The sequence below is a fragment of the Canis lupus genome, chromosome 3 (assembly GCF_048164855.1).
Source record: "Canis lupus baileyi chromosome 3, mCanLup2.hap1, whole genome shotgun sequence".
Classification (NCBI taxonomy): domain Eukaryota; kingdom Metazoa; phylum Chordata; class Mammalia; order Carnivora; family Canidae; genus Canis; species Canis lupus.
Genome location: NC_132840.1, coordinates 63,611,361 through 63,631,869, shown reverse-complemented (window position 1 = coordinate 63,631,869; position 20,509 = coordinate 63,611,361). Strand labels below are relative to the sequence as shown.

Sequence of the window (20,509 nt, the reverse complement as noted above, 5' to 3'; positions counted from 1 at the left end):
GATGGCTGCAGGTGGAAACAATAGGTGATGCGTACTGTGTTGCTGCAGGACTCCATAGGAAAAGCCTCTGCCACGCTAAGCCCATTGCTCTGATGGCCCTCAAGATGATGGAACTTTCAGAAGAGGTGCTGACACCTGATGGAAGACCAATTCAGGTAACTTTTCTACAATTTGGTTTGAGTAGTAGCATACCTTTAACTGAAGGGGCAAGAAATTCCCTTCTGAGTTCTACTTATGTAACTTACACTTTTAGACAAGTAGGGTGCTCAAGAAGGATGAGAAGGATGAGGGGTTAACTAGAGATAACTCATAGATCTGGGAAAAGAGCAAATGGAGTAAGGTCCAAAATGGAAAAAGGTGTGTGAAAGGCTCATCACCATGGAGAAAAGAAAGAGCTAAAGGATTAGACCAAGGAAAAACTTGTCAGTGACCAACTTAACACTACTAAGCAAGAACAGTAGTGACAATCAGAGTCGCAGAGATAATCCATAAAAGCATAAAACAAGGAGGCAAGAAAATGGAGGATTTGAAAAACTTCCTTTGGGTAGGTGTTCTTTATGAAACCTCAGCACTCAGGGTTAATTCTGCATTTTTTTAATGTGACAGAGCTTGAAGGTTGGAGTCCAGTAACTGAGGAAATTTTAAAATGTTAGAAAATTACCTCCTGGTATATTGTACTTTTTTTGGTACTGATGGCTCTCCACAATCTAAGATCTATCTCTAAAAACTGATGAGGTCATCTACCTCTAATCTTGCCAGGATACAGTGGATCCCAGGAGTATTGTCACTGTGAACTCTTTTAAACCAGAAGTTGTGTATTTGGAGAAGTAACATGAATGTAAAGCAGCCCTTTTATAACAGCTCATCAACTTTAAATTAAAAAAAAAAAAGAAAGCCTCAAAATGTAGTACATTCCTAATTCTGGAGTTATGGCAAATTAGATTTTCTGAATGTCCTTTCTGACTAAAATTATTAAAATGCATGTTAAAATTAAAAAAAAAATTTAACACTATTAACATTTTAAACCTATTAAGCACATCACTGAACTAATAGGAAAGAAAAAACATGCCAGTTACATGTGTAGACTAAGTGGAGAATTTAAATTAAGTTCTCTGTCATGAGCAGTGGTAACAGGAAACTAGGAAACACTACTTCTTTCTGGAGGATGTCAACTTCAATCCCATCTTCAAAGAATTTCTGCAGGTAAAGCACTTTGAGAATGAATGGCTAATACTAAAAAACAAAACCCCTTGTCCTCTGCCCAGCCCCCCCAAAACCCCAAGGCCACCCATTCACACAAGAAGTCAAAGTATTATGGATGAGAACCAAGGATAGTATTAGATAAGAAAAACAATGTGGTGTTTTCAGATACCAAAATTTCAATTGGAATAAAAATGACAATGTTTTATATAGTTAAAGAAATAAAGAAGCAGCTTAAAAATATGAGGCAGGAATAGTATATTTGAAAAGAACCTGAGAACTCCTAAGCTGGCAACATAATACTTTGGAAAGAAAATGGTCAGTGGATGAGTTTAAAAGCAAATTAGACACAGCTGAAGGAAAAATTAGTACACTGAAAGTTAGAACTGAAGAAATAACCCATAATTAGGTCCAGAGGCTTGAACATGTGGCAATATGAATAAGATAATATAAAATATAAAATATGTGGGAAGTATTTAAGACAGAGTAGGAAAATGTGTGTTCAGTTGGGTTTCCAAACATAGGTAATGCAAAAAGGGGAATTTTTTTCTGGAACAAATAAAATACATGAATCAGTTCTCACACAATAATCTTAAGGGATTCTATGAAGGTAAATCATAGGAATTCAGAACTAAACATGTCTTAATAATGCTGTAGTGCATTAGAGAAAAGGAGGACTGGCTAAATGATAAAGGTGACACTGATAAGTGGGGAAAGGATGAGCTGTTGAAGAAAAGGTTGGGGACCACTGGTTATCCACATAGACAATAATATTAAAACTGGATCTCTACTTCATGAATCTGCACATAAAGTAATTCCAGGTGGGTTAAATGTAAAGGGCCATACTCTCAAACTATAAATCTGTAATTTGAAGTTTATAAGTTAGTGGAAGGAACAGTTTTTTGTTTTTTTGTAAACCAGTGAAGTCAACAATTATCAAATCATAAGGGAAAATATATGTAAATTTTACTACACTAAAGTTAAAACCTTCCTGTTTATCAAATAGCACCTAAAAATAATAAAAAGATAACCACAGACTGGAAGGATTTTTCTTACAACACATTTAACCATTAAAAGTATCTCTGGTTAACCTCATGTATAAATACATACTGCTAGCACCATATCCCAGCATTCCCATCTCCTAGTTTGGCACAAAGTGGAAAGTCTGACAGCGCCATTGTTAGCAAGGATCTGGAGCAGCAGGTAATCACCTACAGCTGGTGGGAGTGTAAATGGTACAGTGTCCTAGGCATTAACAACTAAGTTTACTTTGCCTTGCCTACAACTCAGCAATCCCTTGCCTGGATCTTTGCCTAGGAAGTATATGTACAGGTGTAGCAACAGTCACAAGAGTATTCACAGCAACACTTTGATAAGAGCCTCACTCCGTAAATAAATAAAATAACCATCTGATGGAATAGATTAACTGTGATATGTTTATACCTTGGTATACTGTATGGTTGGGAAAATGAATGACTTTAGCTATTGACATCAACATGTCAAAACTTAATATTGAGCAAAAGAAGCAAGTAATAGAATGTTGTAGTATTCTGTTTCATTAAGTTTCAAGACTGGAAAAAATATGTGATCTAGAAATATCTGCATTGATGGAAAAAGTATAAAGGAAAGAAAGGGAATGGTTGATACAAATTCAAGATGGTGCTTAACTCCAAGGGAAAGGAAGAAGATGATGGGAAGGGGGAGGATGCAGTAGGGAAAGTGCAGGCATGGTTAGAGCACTCATTTACCACTACTCTTTTATGTGCATATATACATTTATATTTGGCAATTTTAAAATGTAGAAAGAGAAAGAGTTTTCTCACCACTACTATCAGTAGTGAGAACAGGAAAGGATGGGGCATTAAAAAAATAGTTTAAGTCCCCTCAGGACATAATTATCAAGTTATTCAAGTACGTGAATGACAGACACTTCTACCACTGCCAGGGAAAACAAACCAAAGGGACACTGCCTCAGATCTGCTTCAGACTACAAATACACACATTCCAGATACAATTCATATCAGTTCTCAAATTTTCAAGACTACTAGCTGGGCAGTCTTATCATTTGGGATTGTTTTTCTATGTTGGATTTTCTTTTATCAGAGATAGAATGCTTGTATTGATTCAGCCTTGTCAAAGCAAACTTAAATTACCATAAAACAAAACCAGGGAATTGTGTTTTACAGTGTGCTCATCCATATTTTCATTTGTGGGATATAACATTATTCTGTCTTATGAATCAGTCTTTTTAAATCAGAAGAGGAAATGTCTATAAAGATTTAATAAGAATGCAGAGAGAGAATTCAAAATCATAAAACCACCTTAATAATTTTAGCTTCATTACTAATTCATATATTTTCATGGTTTGGGATTGTTTTTGGCATATTAATTTGACTTTGAATTGGCTTCTAACTTGGTGCCATGGGAACATTTCTAAGCTTATTGAAAGAATCTTTTATTAAAAATGCTTGGGCATGCAGTAGGGTTATGTGATCAGCTGACTGTTTACTTCAAACTCTGTAAGTTTTAGGATGTTAAAATTTAAGCTATTGGAGCTACAATAATTATTCAAAAGAAAACTCCCCAAACCTCTCATATTTTGAAAAGGAAATTGATAATATTTATATGACTTTATAAACCTTCCAGGTACCCCTCATCATAGGAAATAGGAACATGAATTATAAATTATAATTGCTTGCAAATGATTGGTAATGTCCTTGAATCACTCACTATAAAATTGAGTTAATTTTTAAAATTGTAAAAGTAACAAAAGAATATAGCATGTCATTTATTTAGTTTATAATGCTCAAGCATTTGTTTTTATGAATAATGAAACTCAGAGGCTAGTTATAGACTGCATCTACGAAGCATATACAAACATGGTCTACTTTTGTAACAAATCTGAAAAATCAGCCAAAGTGACTTTAATTAAGACTGCTTTTAAAAATAATGATTAGAATTTTTAATACTTTTTCAATACGATGAAAAAGCCTACTGGCTGACTGGCTGAATTTATAGTAATGTCAGCATTATTCTTATTCCATTTTTTTTTTTTTTTTTTGCCTCAGAGGAAATCTGATTTTCTTACATCTTAGACACTTGAAGAAAAGTAATATCAAATTTATGTTCTTCCCCCTTTGTTTGAGCTAGCTGTATTGTGATTTCACTAGAAAATTGTATGAATCCATGCTGTACTTTAACCTCATGACCCTAATCTTAACCAAAGTATTTTGAATAGGTTTTAATGCTGAATGGCTAACTTTTACTAACAATTTAACCACTCTGATGAAAGTAACAAAATGTTTATTACTACCTATGCTTTATTTCTTGAAAATAAAAATGTTGATAGGGAAGGAGAAGCTGTGGACTGATTAGAGAATGTGATTAAATCTATATTGGAAAGACAAGTAGCATTTTCACGACTTAAGGTTTTTAAAGAAGATTGAGTTAGTGTGTCCAAATATCTAAGTTTTAATTCGGGACTCCAGTTTTGAAAAAATATTTTCATTGAAAATTATCACACAGGCACACAAATTCAAATTAGTTTCATCAATTTAGAGAACAGTACATTTCATATAATGAGGCAATTATACAGAGATGGTGAAAGAGAGTTTAAAAAAAAAAGCTATGTATCATCATGTTGTAATACTAATGTGCTTAGCAATCTTAATTGCAAATCAGGGAAACACTGAATCTTTTCTAACTGCCTAGTCCAAAGGCAGAAATATTAACATATAATTTACATATACTTATAATTTGCATGTAATACATTACATTGTGGCTCTTTTAAGCTTCAACTTAGTGTCCTAATGAGCTTACAGGATTTTTCTTGAGATTATGATATAATTATTCTCCAATTAATTTTTAAATACCTTTTGTTATTTATAAAGGAAATCTGATGTTGTTACTTTAATATTTGGAGGGATTTGTTCTCTGCAAGTATTGCGGTATTAAATTAACGCCATGAGATTACAGCCCAAGATTATATTTAGAAAAAAGAAAAACTAATTGATAATTGTTTGTGGATAAAATTCTAATTGGTACTTTTACCCCGAAGTATGTATACTTACCTGAGATGTTCTACCTCTGGAATATAAGCCTACAGAAAAAAACCTATGGGGGTCAGAAAAAACTACTTAGGCATTGTATGTACTCACTGTTAAGATGCTGAGCCCAGCTATTCTCACATCCATGTTTATCCACAGTTGAAGTTACTTTTAATCTTTTAGGTACTATAAATAGTCATAATTTTAGTAAATTATTGTTTTATTATAGAAATAACATATAAAATTACTATAATATTACTGGTGAAATTTATGGCTAAATATATTCTCTAATAGATCTGTTCTGTATAGTGAATTTTTGGTACTAGGAAAGTGTTTCTGTTTTTAAAGAATATGTTTAAAGTATTTTTTTCACTGAGAGTTTACCAGTACATGGGATGATAGTAGAGTCTCTTCTGTGGTTTGCTTCTGTTTAATTATGAGTGTGAGTCTATATATTCTGTTCAGATATTCTAACTCACTAATACTCCCCTCAACTGTTTATGAAAATCATCCATTCAGCCCATCCTGATACTTAATATGATAGCAATTTATAGTTGTTTAAGTTTCCATTCATCCAACAAAAAATTTCATGCTGTTTTTATTTATTTCTTTGACTATATCAGCTGTAATTAACTTTAAATCTATTGCTTGATATATCTCTTCTCTGGAGGCCTGTCGTCTATTACATTATCTGACCTTTCACTTAATTTTTAGTCATGTTACCTCTGTGTGCCTAATTATTGTTATTTTTTGTTTGAGTGCTAGAGATTGTGTATAAAAATTATAGAAATAATTTCTTCCCAATATGGAAATATTTTTTAAAGATTTTAAAATTTTATTTATTGATGAGAGACACACAAAGAGAGGCAGAGACACAGGCAGAGGGACAAGGAGGCTCCCTGCAGGGAGCCTGATGCAGGACTCGATCCCAGGACCCCAGGATCACGCCCTGAGTCAAAGGAAGACACTCAGCCCCTGAGTCACCCAGGCATCCCTCCAAAAGGGAAATTTTGTGTTCTGGTAAGAGGAATTCTAACAATCAGGGATCAAATGATTTAATGCTAAGATTCATTTTCTATGGGGGCCAGTTTACTTCTGATTTGTCTTCTGTTTTTGGTATCACCCTTACACCTGTGGTGTTGGCTGTCAACGTCTCATCTCAATGTATGGAGGGTTTGGTAAGTTTTCCCCCTGGCAATCCCTGGACTTTGGATTTTGTCTCCATGGTTCTATAAGTAGTTAGAGTACCAAAAGTCCTGCTCGGTTCCTTAACCCTTCTGGTTGGAAGATGCCTGTAGTGGATAAGCACCCTTGGATTTAGTGCTCACTTCTCCTTGACATTCATTTTCCTCCCTAGCTTGGTGTAATATTTTTTCATTGTCTTGTGGGCTGACCCGCAGAAGGGTGTTCAAGTTATATAATCTGCTCTTACTAGAAATAGAAGTTCAAAGTCGTGTACATTTCTATGAGTTTTATTTCACTAATAATGATTCATCCTTACTAATCTACATTTGTGCCTATTTTCAACCCAAGTCACAGATGACATTATCTTTAAATAGAAAAGACAAAAACATCTAACTGTATTTAAACTAGCTACTGAAGAATAACAATAAATAAACATCTATTGAAGCACTTAACGGTGTGCCAGACAGCACTGATCCAGGTCCTTGCCATGTAATAATAGCTTTTCTGAGTCTCACAAATCTAGGAGGACCATATTACTATTATTTCCATTTTACAGTTGAAGAAAGGAATAAAAAAATTAATTAACCAGCACTCCTAATTACCGCACTCTATAGATTTGTTAAATAGAATTGTAGTAAATAAATTTCATATTGTCAAATTTTTCTTACTGCTTGAGTATTCCATTATCTAATAAATGAGACTTTTCATGGCTCTAGTCAAGAAAATGTAAGCTTATATTAGATGTCTTCTTTAAGAGAATGGGTATAAATAATGTGTTTTAGAGATATTCCATCCAAAATGATTAATTTTTTAAATTATAAAGAGAGAGCTCAGTTCAGTGATGTATGTGGGAGGGGAATGGCTGTGATTCCATCATTATTTCAAAAATGAGAATCCCCAGCCAGATTGATTGGGTGCATCCACTAGCCATTTTATTGCATCATTTTGTTTTTGTTTTCTGTTTATTTTCCCTTTGTTTATTGTGGATTGTAATGCAGAAGATACATATTTCAAAATGTCATATTTACATTTTTTCATGGGATAGTCTTTGAATTTAAAGGTTGTGTCTTATATTCTAATTAATTATTTTTATGTATTACTCAAGAAATTTGTTTTAATTATAGAATTGCTCTCCTGGCATGATGCCGAAGTACTGAGCTGTAATAGAGCACACTTCCTGCCTTCCAATCTTTCTATAAAATGTTGGCATAATGATTTAATAGACATTATTATTTATGCAATGTGTATGTCAATGATACAGAATTCCCTTGCTAGTTAATTTTAGCTTGTTTCTCTAATCTTGATTGATTCTAATATAATTAGAGTGTTGGTCACCTTTTCAATCTGTGGAAAGAGATAGTTTATTAGACACACACTTTTGAAAATGCTGGTCTTATCGAAGAGTTTTGTTATAATTTTTGTCAAACAGATTTTCCAAGCAGTGCTTTTGTGAAAGTATTTGCATATTTTTGCTACACGAAAAAAAAAATAGCAGTAAGTTTGTGAAAGGGAAAACAAAACCCAGCAATGAAGGGAAAGCTAAACTGATTTGCATGAAACTGTGCATTAAAACACAAAATTGCTTAGCTTGATTTCATGGACCAGTCCTCCCGCTTGCACATTTTTAGAAGAGAAATGCATTCTTTACTGGAGATAGTTAAATGTTTTATAAAGCTACTCTGTTAAATAATATCACTATGGGGTGAACATTCAATAAGTTATAATCTGTTTCATTTCCTTCAGACTGTCTGCAGAGAGGGTCCTTCCCTGGAGTATTTGTGCAGCGTCCTAAGAGGAGGCTAAAAATTACATTCGTAAAGGCGTTCGTTTTTATTTGATTCTTGTGTGGTATGCTTTAGAAGTGTGAAGCCTTCAAGTAGTTAGGTGGCTTATGTATCTGAGTTTTATGTAAAGAATAAGAATCTGTCTACCACGTTTTACCCCTAAAAAGACGTTAGGATGTGATTTTGCCTACCCATTTTGGGGGTAGGTTAGCCCATCGTATTTTAGAATATGGTCTCTTTCACTGGCATTAACAAGAGAGGTTTTATCTTTTACTGCCAGTTTAACTTACTCTCTTTAAGAGCTAATTGGGACATGTATATATGCCAACACCGGCAGCTCAAATCTTATAATACCAAAAATGATGTGAAAATCGAAAGATGGAATAATATAGAAGAGAGAGAGTAATGTGCTCTCTGCATGCTAACCTTACTATTAGGATTTATGTTTCTGGTTTCTTATGCTGTCTTGAAATCTAATATCTAGCTCCAAATCAAAATCTAAAAATTATTTCAGAGTAACTTTATTAGTTTTCCAAAACTACAAAAGGTAAAATGACCTGTGAAAACTGACACGCAGAAGAGAATCAAAATCACCTACAATTTATTTATTTATTTATTTTTAATATATTTTTTTATTGGAGTTCCATTTGCCAACATATAGCATAACACTCAGTGCTCATCCCATTAAGTGCCCCACTCAGTGCCCGTCACCTACAGTTTACCAACAAACCATAACCACATATTAAATTTTGTTGTATAGCCTTAAAGGCTTTTTTCCCCCGTGACTATACAAACACATAGAAATAGAGTATACAGACTCAAAAAGTAGATTCTTTTAAAATTGAATGGACTTCATTCTGTAAAGTTAGGCGACACTGTGCCATAGAGATACCTCCATCCTAAATACACAGCAGAGACTTACTAAGTCCTAGGAAACATCTCTCATTGTTCTTAACTCACTTTGATTTTGCATTTTCCTGTTCTGACAGTTGAATTTTCAAGTCATTGAAAGGCAACTCTTTAATCACCTGAGCTGCAAATGTGGTCGGAAGAATTCGGTGTCACCAGTGCATTTAAAAATCTGTTACACTTTGTGTTGATGGCATGTCAGGCATAGGGTAATTGTCTGGGTCACCACTATAATATTCCTTATTTGGTTTCCTAGCAACTCTTGCCTTTTTCTAATGGCTGACTTGATTTCTGCACATTTGTAATGCTTCCCACTGCATCAGAAATTGTCACCTTGTGTATAAATGTTACAACATCAAATTTATACATAGATTCAATTCTAAGAAATTATTCTTCTTTATCATTTGCCATTAATGTACTCATTCAAAGGTTAATCCAACCATTAAAAAATAGATTTAGTAAAACCTGATTAATTCAGATTGCACTCTGGGGAAATATGGTGATTTTGACAACGTCCAAAATACTTGCAAATAGTTCCTAGCAGAGGCCTGGCCCTAGCAGGAGGCCTGGTAAAATTGAAGAAACAGACTAATTTTGATGGTCAGATGACCAGGTAATCAGCAGGTTGGTAGGAATGTAGGCCTGGACTCGGCTCTGAAGCTTTTGGGCTGAAAGGCTTTTTCTTTGGAAGTGTGCAGTTTGCTGATTCTGCATGATCCTGGCTGGAGCATTTTACTCACGTGTTCAACAACTGTTGAGTACTTACATTTTTTAGACAACTGGTTTGGCACTGGGGATATAAGGACAATAGAAATGGATATGGCCCTGGCCCTCCTAGAAATTACAATCTCATAGAACCAGCACCTGTAAACGAATGACTTTGTTATCGAGTGGAAATAGATACATGGATTTTTCTCAGTACTGTTTCCATCCTGAGTGAGAAATTTTTGTTAGGTTTTTTAAGACATTTGGCAAAGACCTTAAGTTCTTCTTAGAATATTCAAGATATTGTTGCTATCCATTTGGACCTAAATTATTTTGGTGTCTTGGTAGATTTTGTATGTATCTAGGGAAGTGGAGTGGAAAGACTATGAAAACCAACGATGTGCTGGTAGCTGGGTTGATAGATTATGTATCATCTCATTCAGTCTACACAATAATCCTAGGAGGGGCACAGATATAGTTTTTATATATTTTAAAGATGAAGTAAAATGTCAGGGGCTAAAGAATATGTGTAAGATCATGGAAAAAATAATATATATAGTACATCTTCCATATGTCACTTTGTGCCAAGTGCATTATATAATTTATCCCTTTTCATCTTGCCCACCCCTAAAACCCTGCAAAGTAAAATTAATCTTATCATTTACTTCTTTAATATTATTTTATATTTAAATAATTTGAGATTTAGAAGTTTGTGTAATTTGGCCAAGATTATGCAGCTGGTCAATTGCAGAACTAAATTTGAACATGGACCTGTCTGCTTGGGGAAAAAAGAAATCTTTGAACTTCTGTTATACAAGCTGGCCAGTACCTCACCAGAATGCCCAGACTACAGTTCTGTGACCTGAACATTTAGAAAGAGTTGCCTCTCATCATGCACTTACTATGTGCCTGGCATTATGCTAAGTTAGAGTGTGTGCATGCTCGCTCTGTCATCTGTCTATACAAACATATGTGTAATTCACACATATGCATGTATGTTATAAGCATGTCTTCCTATTTGTGAAATATGCAGGTATTGAATATTATCATCTAAGCCCTACAATAATCATGGACCATGAATAAATGCCATCCTTATTTACAAAGGAGAAAACCAAGACTCAGAGAGGTTAAGGGTCTTAGTGTCAAAAAGAGTAAACAGGTAAATAAGAGTAGATTCTGAGTTGGAATTTAAATCTGCTTGGCTTCAAAGTCCATGATCTTTAACCATTTCCCTACACTGCCTCAACAATAAAATGAGAATGTATGACTTCTAATCTTACAATTAATCTAATAATTTTAATCTCCTTTGAAAAAGCTACTTTTCTGTCTTCCTTAAGAAATGTTCAGATGTAGTAGCAGTGCAATGACTTGCAGGCCTTCTAATTTGAGGCAAACTCTATTGACTATAACTGTCCATGAAGATGTTGAAATAAAAAGGATAATTTTGTCTGCATTTAATATAGGGAGCCAAAATTGGTCGTTTTATAAAATTTCAGAATCTCTGAAGGAAAAATTAAGTTGGGCGTAATATTGAAATATAAACTTCTGTAATAATAGCTTCATATGAAAAATAGAAGATGAGATCTCTGGTTTGTGGCAATATAATAATCCCAAACCAGGAAAACAGGGATTTAAAACCTGGCAGAGAATCCAAAAGAAATATTGTTCTTCAGGATGTAGCATTTTCCAGATGGTATCAGTTGACTCTTTTGTATATTAAGTTATCCAAGATTACTTTTATATTTACAATAACCATAGCACTGATGGGAAGTAGGAAAATGTAGTAAAATGGTTTGATCACTCAGCCAGCAAGCATTTACTGAATTTCTCTCATGTACAAAACTACATAATTGAGTTGCAGACTGAGCTGCAGGAGTGCCAAATACTAATCTGCTTTTTTCTTGGCTCTCATTAAGTAAAAATTCTGTCTACACAATACCACAACATCTGGTCACTTAAATCCATTCAGTCAAAAATGCAATCAGCCTCCCAGATTTTCAGACTCTAGGATTCCATTCAACTTGTTTGCTCTAATTATTAGTTTATCTGAAAGTGATGTCAAGTAGTCACTAGCCTGAATGTAGATGTTTGAGTGAGCTTGGCAGGCACCTTCCCAAGGAAAGGTACAGACATGGAAGAGAGAAAATGCAAGTTCTGCTTTTCTTGGGGCCTCAGTCCAGGGCCTGCACAGATCTGTGTGCTGTTCGAAGAGTCTTCCTTGTGAATTTGTTTTCTCCTTCTCTAGGCCGCTCTACCCTCCTCTTGGGCCCTCCTGCTCCCTTTCTCTGCCCATTTCATAGAAGTACTTGTCATGCTCCCATGGGCTACCTTTGAATTACTCATACAAAATAATATCGTTATGGCTAACTCACATAAAAACTTTTGATACTGATCCGTTTAGGAGAAGGGGCTTTTTCTGCCTTTAACCTTGAAGTTCTATATTTATTTAAATTTCCCAAATGTGTGTGTGAATTACTTATGTATTATTAGTCTTTAGTATCAGTAGGAGTTATATAGGCAGTGCTGTCATGGATTGTTTTTCTTCCCTTCCTTATAGGTATCTGTAACTTTAAAAAACATAAATATAGTTTAAAAGTGAAGTAAGCACAAAGTTTCACCTGTGTATTCAATTCATAAGGAGTAATCAGCAGATGATGCCTAAAACTGAACAGGGTAAACAAGTATTTTTGGCTAAAAATTACTAGGGACATCAAATCTTTTTGGCAAAATTGTGCACTAAAGCATTTGGCCAGGAAAATGAGGGTTGGTAGAAATACTGGTCATAAAAGAAAACTGTGCTGGCAGAAATTAATCTAAGCAAATATCTGATTACCAAATCACAAATCATCGTAAATTTTAAATGGGAAAGAATTGATGCCAATTAAAATATTTTCAGAGGAATACAACTAGAAATGTAAAATATATAAAATGTAAAATAGAATCAATTTAATTGTGTTATATAGAGAATAGCTTAAGAAATTAAATTTCTTAATGACAGTTCAGAAAGTATTCATGATAAACTTCAGCATTGGTGAATTTCTTCATTCAATTATTATATTCCAAATGCCTCAAACTATAAGTGTTTTATTAGTCATAGGAATTGTTTGATGTTCTAGACATCTATGCTCAATAAATTGAATTAAATTTTTCCAAGTGGGGAAAGGAGAAAGTACAGAATTTGGTTGTTATGATATTGATAGCTATCTTATTTTTGCTTGTATGTGTATAGTTTCTTCTCTCTGATCCTTTGCTGTACAAGTAAATATAACTTTATAGTTTGCAATTTTTTTTTACCACATCATTTACCTGGTATACTAGTAGCTGCACTGACTTCTGGTGTTTGTATGAAATTATAGTGATCTCCATTTCTTTTATTTTATGTTCTCAAATTCCTTTTTTTTCTAAATTTGCATATTCAAAATCACATCTTTTGAAAAATGTTAAATGTATGCCAGCTCATATTTCACTATTACCACTAAAGGCAGAAATCAGCAATTGTGCTATCAAAAATATATTGAAACAAAGTAGAACTTTTCATCATGCCCATACTGAGAATATTTACTATGGGGTCTGTACGCTATGCATCCTGTGCTATACTAAAATTACTTTACCTGGCAGCTATGCTATTATAGCAAGCTATAGCCAAACATTATTGCCTAGAAATTTTCTTTTCCTTTTCTTTCTTTTTAACTCTAATTTGTGAAAATGCAGATTATCTTACAATTAAAAAGGCATACCCAAGGAAGCAAGAGTCATACCATATTTTTTAAATACACACACTATCTAGAGTCTAAGTACAGCATGTTGCCCATAAACAACAATGGCAAAGCTTCCTTTCAAGGTGGGTGCTTCATGAATTATTTATGACTTCAAGTATTTGCTCCAAAATGACTAATCCTTCTTTTAATTTGGAAAAGTTAGGAGTGCATTAAGTAGATTAGTTTTTTGATTTGCAAAATTTTCTAAGGTGAACATGTTTCTCTGCAGCTCTGTGGCCTTCTTTGGATGGCCAATGAATGCCAGATTCTACAGCCAAATTATTTGTCTTGAAGACTCCAGATGTTTTCTGATTTGCTGCTGTTGTCTGGTAAAGACATATGACTATTGATTTAATTTCAGTATTTGGCTTTACTAGAGATATGACTTTCCTTGTTTTTTTTTTTTTTTCTTTCTTAGAGACTAGTTCAGCTAGAACTAACCAGAAAAAATTTACAAAAGGATAATTATAGAGGAGCTTAGGAAATTCAGTTGTGAATAATTAATAATTGATAATTGTTAAGATTTTTAAAATTGAAAAATCTGGAGGATAATTCTTTCATTCCACATGCAATGAAACAGGTATAAAAAAATTAGGAAACTAGTTAGAAGTGGAATCTCAACATTTGAGATTTACCAAGAAAGCTAATGAAGAAAAAGGGCCAGACAGAAGCAGGAAAAATAATTTTGCACTTTTTGGGGTTTTTTTTCTCAGCAGCTGCTTATTGTGATAGAAGAAATATCAGTTGGAGTCTTTTTGAGGTTGTTATATAAAAGAAGTCGAAAACATTGCACAAGCTGTGTCAGGAAGTCCAGTTATTTTGACCTCTTGAGTGTCATTTCTATTAACAGAATATTGCTATTTTTACTGTTTCATTTAATTCTTGTAAAAAACTATTTTTCCCAGTTCCTGAGCCTTCCTTCTGTGAGAGACTCTCATTATGATTTTGGGGACAACTATTCCAGTAGAACTTGGCCAAAGTTGACAAGTAGATTTCTTCTTTTGACCTTCAGCTTTTCCTACGGTTAGGTTGCGTCAGTCGTTAGTTTGCAAAGGGGAGAATACCAGTACATGAGTGCCCTTCTGAATAACTCTTGCCTCTTCCTTGTCATCTCGAACAACATAATTGTTTTTGAAAATAATAGAATGTTGTGATGTGTCTTCAGGTATGAACATTTTTCATATTTCTTATATTTGTTGTAATCTTCAAATATATCAAAGAGGGATGCCTGGGTGGCTCAGTGTTTGAGCATCTACCTTTGGCTCAGGTCATGATCCTGGAATCCCAGGATCCAATCCAACATCGGGCTTCCTGCAAGGAGCCTGCTTCTCCCTCTGCCTATGTCTCTGCCTCTCTCTGTGTTTCTCATGAATAAATAAATAAAACCTTTAATAAAAAGCCACAAGAAATATATCAAAGAAATTGATAACAGAAAAATTATTTTTAGATACTTTGCCTAAGTATCAAGTTATAAATACTATGAACTTATCATAAGAAGCTATTCTAAGGAAAAATTATGACCATTTAAGAAATTATGCCCATATGAATGATAATTCTACATTACCTATTGTTAAAACCCACTTCAGGATTCACACATAGCCTCAGGATTCATCAGAGCCTCCAACTGCTCCAACTCCTGATGTTCTGCCCCTGTCACCAACTCTTGTTCTTCTGCCATTTTGTATTCTCCCATTTCCACAGATCACCACAACCTCTAAGCCTTATCCATTCATAGGTTTTCAGCCTGTAATCTGTCTTCTGGCTGTTCACCTTCTGTGTTAGTTTGCTATGGCTGCCATAACAAACTACCAGAAATTGGGTGTCTTAAAACACCAGAAGTTTGTTGTCTCACACTTCTGAAGCTCAAAATCTGAGATCAAGGTATTGGCATGGCCAAGAAGTCCTTTTGAAGACATGAGGAAAGGGTCTGTCTATAGTTCTTCGGCTTGCGACAATATAACTTCAAGTCTTCACATAGTGTTTGCCGTGCTTGTGTGTCTGTCTGTGTCCAAATTTCTTCTTTTTATCAGGGCATCAATCTTATTGGATCAGAGGACCCTACCCTACTCCAGTCTGACCTCATTTTAACCAGTTCCATGCACAGTGACTCTATTTTCCTACATTATATTACATTCTGAGTTACTGGAGATGAGAATTTCCACATATGAATTTGGTGAGACACAATCCAACCCATAAACATCTTACCTAGCCAGGATCCCATTGTCTCATTTCCAACTCAACACTGTTCCTAACAGCCCTCTAGGTTTACTCTTCTTTATCCCACATCACCCTGGATTACCAACATAGACCATTCTGGGTCTGGAATTAATGAGCATTATTGGAGAAAATGACACAATCATGGTAATTAAATATCCATTACAAATGCATACCTTTAAATGCATCTGGTCCCTAAGTTCTCAGGGATGTCATTTTACTATCCCTTCATGGTGACTCTTGCTCATATTTTTCACTCTTTAAGTAGGTTTTTTCTCTTACCCTTGCTACTTTGATTCTCAGCAGACTCTTGCTTTGCCAATTGAGTGAAATGTTGGAAGATATCAATATGGATGAATTGATCTGTTCTCCCACACTGCTTTCCAACATTGTGCTTTCTTCATCTCTCCTCCTCACCTGGTCCCCATGTGTCAACACAATTTCTTCTATTATTAACCTAAAATTTTCATGTTGAAAGCTCTCCTCTCTAACTGTGCTTCTCTGTGACTGAACAACAGCAAAGCCATTCTGTTGGCTCTTCAGTGCCTGTAAAATAAGAACTGAGTCCTCATCAGTAACTTCAATCTGTCCCCCAGCCATCTTCTCAGACCTCCATCCAGCTAAAGAAATAACATCTCACCACTGTATTATGGCATTAAATATACCAGGCTAACTTCTATCCTATACAATCCTGCTTGCTTCTTTACAGGAGTCATCCTATTACTGTGATGTTTCCTTTGTTTGTTTTCCTAGTCTCTCTATCCTTCCTGGTCCAGCTTAACTCCTGCCAAGGGTCATCCCTGACACTCTCATTCTCTTTAGTAGCAATTATTTGCTGCTTCTTTAGGAAACTTTTGTTACATATACTAACTTACAAATAAATTGTTTATGTATATTATAGTCACCAATTATGAGCTCCGAAGTAAAATGTCCTGTTACATAGCAAATTTAAATAATAAATTCTGAGATTTACCATTAAAATGATTTATGTATATTCTGTATTATGAATTAGTCTATAGGAATCCATATCTGGGATGATATCTTTATCTTTCTACATTGTAGTACAAGCAATTTATAATATTAGTTGAATCAACTTAGAACTAATACACTGGGAGGCGGGGCAAGATGGCGGAAGAGTAGGACCCCCCCCAAGTCACCTGTCCCCCCCAACTTACCTAGATAATTTTCAAATCATACTGAAAACCTACGAATTCTGCCTGAGATTTAAAGAGAGAGCAGCTGGATTGCCACAGTGAGAAGAGTTCATGCTTCGGTCAAGTACAACTTGTTTTAGGCCACTCCGCACTGAGCAAAATGACTAGAAGGAAGAACTCACCACAAAATAAAGAATAAGAAACAGTACTCACTGCCACAGAGTTACAGAATTTGGATTACAATTCGATGTCAGAAAGCCGATTCAGAAGCACAATTATAAAGCTACTGGTGGCTCTGGAAAAAAGCATAAAGGAATCAAGAGATTTCATGACTGCAAATTTAGATCTAATCAGGCAGAAATTAAAAATCAATTAAATGAGATACAATCCAAACTGGAGGTCCTAATGATGAGGGTTAATGAGGTAGAAGAACGAGTGAGTGAATGGAAGACAAGTTGATGGCAAGGAAGGAAGCTGAAGAAAAAAGAAAAAAGTAATTAAAAGATCATGAGGAAAGGTTAAGGGAAATAAATGACAGCCTTAGAAGGAAAAATCTACGTTTAATTGGGGTTCTAGAGGGCGCTGAATGGGACAGAGGACCAGAAAGCATATTTGAACAAATCATAGCTGAGAACTTCCTTAACTTGGGAAGGGAAACAGGCATTCAGATCCAGGAGATAGAGAGATCCCCCCTAAAGTCAGTAAAAACCATTCAACACCCCGAATTTAATAGTGAAACTAGCAGATTCCAAAGATAAAGAGAGAATCCTTAAAGCAGCAAGAGACAAGAAATCCATAACCTTTATGGGGAGAAGTATTAGGTTAACAGCAGACCTCTCCACAGAGACCTGGCAAGCCAGAAACGGCTGGCAGGATATATTCAGGGTCCTAAATGAGAAGAACATGCAGCCAAGAATACTTTATCCAGCAAGGCTCTCATTCAGAATAGAAGGAGAGATAAAGAGCTTCCAAGATAGGCAGAAACTGAAAGAATAGGTGACCACCAAAAGCTCTGCAAGAAATATTAAGGGGGATTCTGTAATAGAAAGAGGAAGTCCAAAGGAACAATCCACAAAAACAGGGACTGAATAGGTATTATTATGACACTAAATTCATATTTTTCAATAGTAACTCTGAACGTAAATAGTCCATTTACGTTGGACTATTTGACCCCATCAAAAGGCGCAGGGTTTCAGACTGGATAAAAAAGCAAGACATCTATTTGCTGTCTACAAGAGATTCATTTTAGACCTAAGGACACCTACAGCCTGAATATAAAAGGTTGGAGAACCATTTATTATTCGAATGGTCCTCAAAAGAAAGCAGGGGTAGCCATCCTCATATCAGATAAATTAAACTTAATCCAAAGACTGTAGTAAGAGAGGAAGGGGGATACTATCTCATACTTAAAGGATCTATCCAACAAAAGGACCTAACAATCATGAATATTTATGCCCCTAATGTTGGAGCTGCCAAGTATATCAATCAATTAATAACCAAAGTTAAGACATACTTAGATAATAATACACTTATACTGGGAGAGTTGAACATGGCACTTTCTGTAATTGACAGATGTTCTAAGCACAACCTCTCCAAAGAAACAAGACCTTTAAATGATATACTGCACCAGATGGATTTCACAGATATTTACAGAACTTTACATCCAAATGCAATTGAATACACATTCTTCTCAAGTGCACATGGAACTTTCTCCAGAATAGACCACATACTGGATCACAAATCAGGTATTAACAGACACCAAAAGACTGGGATTGTCCCCTGCATATTTTCAGACCCTAATGCTTTGAAACTAGAACTAAATCACAAGAGGAAATTTTGAAGAAATTAAACACGTGGAGGTTAAAGGCCATCCTGCTAAAAGATGAAAGGGTCAACCAGGAAATTGGAGAAGAGTTAGAGAGATTCATGGAAACTAATGAGAATGAAGATACAACCGTCCAAAACTTTGGGATACAGCAAAAGCAGTCCTGAGGGGGAAATACATTGCAATAAAAGCATCCATCCAAAAACTGGAAAGAACTCAAATACAAAAGCTAACCTTACATATAAAGGAGCTAGAAAAAAAACAGCAGATAGATCCTACACCCATCAGAAGAAGAGAGTTAATAAAGATTCAAGCAGAACTCAACGAAATCGAGACCAGAACTGTGGAACAGATCAACAAAACCAGGAGTTGGTTCTTTGAAAGAATTAATAACATAGATAAACCATTAGCCAGCCTTATTAAAAAGAAGAGAGAGAAGACTCAAATTAATAAACTCATGAATGAAAAAGGAGAGATCACCACCAATACCAAGGAAATACAAACGACTTAAAAAACTTATTATGAGCAGCTTTATGCCAATAAGTTAGGCATCTAGAAGAAACGGATGCATTTCTGGAAAACCACAAACTACCAAAACTGGAACAGGAAGAAATAGAAAACCTGAACAGGCCAATAACCAGGGAGGATACTGAAGCAGTCATCAAAAACCTCTCAAGACACAAGAGTCCAGGGCCAGATGGCTTCCCAGGGGAATTCTATCAAACGTTTAAAGAAGAAACCATACCTATTCTCCTAAAGCTGTTTGGAAAGATAGAAAGAGATGGAGTACTTCCAAATTCGTTCTATGAGGCCAGCATCACCTTAATTCCAAAACCAGACAAAGACCCCACCAAAAAGGAGAATTATAGACCAATATTCCTGATGAACACAGATGCAAAAATTATCAACAAGATACTAGCCAGTAGGATCCAACAATACATTAAGAAGATTATTCACCATGACCAAGTCGGATTTATCCCTGGGATGCAAGGCTGGTTCAACACTCGTAAAGCAATCAATGTGGTAGATCATATCAACAAGATCATTTTGATCTTATCAAAACAAGAACCATATGATCCTCTCCATAGATGTAGAGAAAGCACTTGACAAAATACAGCATCCACTCCTGATCAAAACTCTTCAGAGTGTAGGGTAGAGGCAACATTCCTCAGCATCTTAAAAGCCATCTACGAAAAGCCCACAGCAAATATCATTCTGAACGGGGAAACACTCTGAGCCTCTCCCCTAAGATCAGGAACACGACAGGAATGTCCACTCTCACCACTGCTATTCAACATAGTGCTAGAAGTCCTAGCCTCAGCAATCAGGCAACACAAAGAAATAAAAGGCATTCAAATTGGCAAAGAAGAATTCAAACTCTCCCTCTTTGCAGATGACATGATACTGTACATAGAAAACCCAAAACACTCCATCCCAAAATTGCTAGAACTCATACAGCAATTCGACAGTGTGGCAGGATACATAATCAATGCCCAGAAATCAGTGGCGTTTGTCTATACTAACAATGAGACTGAAGAAAGAGAAATTAAGGAGTCAATCCCATTTACAATTGCACCCAAAAGCAGAAGATACCTGGGAATAAACCTAACCAAAGAGGTAAAGGATCTATACCCTAAAAACTACAGAACACTTCTGAAAGAAATTAAGGAAGATACAAAGAGATGGAAAAATATTCCATGATCATGGATTGGAAAAGTTAATATTGTGA

At 35.2% G+C, this 20,509-nt stretch overlaps 1 protein-coding gene across 5 annotated transcripts in view; it reads left to right on the top strand.

Annotated features, from left to right (window-relative positions):
• Nucleotides 1-20,509, top strand: part of GUCY1A2 (guanylate cyclase 1 soluble subunit alpha 2) — a 428,883-nt gene that overhangs the window by 219,559 nt on the left and 188,815 nt on the right. For all 5 annotated transcript variants that reach the window (XR_012028569.1, XM_072821809.1, XM_072821808.1 and 2 more), the window contains one exon: nt 12-155. Coding sequence is in view for 4 of the 5 variants with exons in the window: in XM_072821809.1 (XP_072677910.1) it covers nt 12-155 (144 nt within the window). In the remaining variant the exon portion in view is untranslated. The remainder of the gene's footprint in view (nt 1-11; nt 156-20,509) is intronic.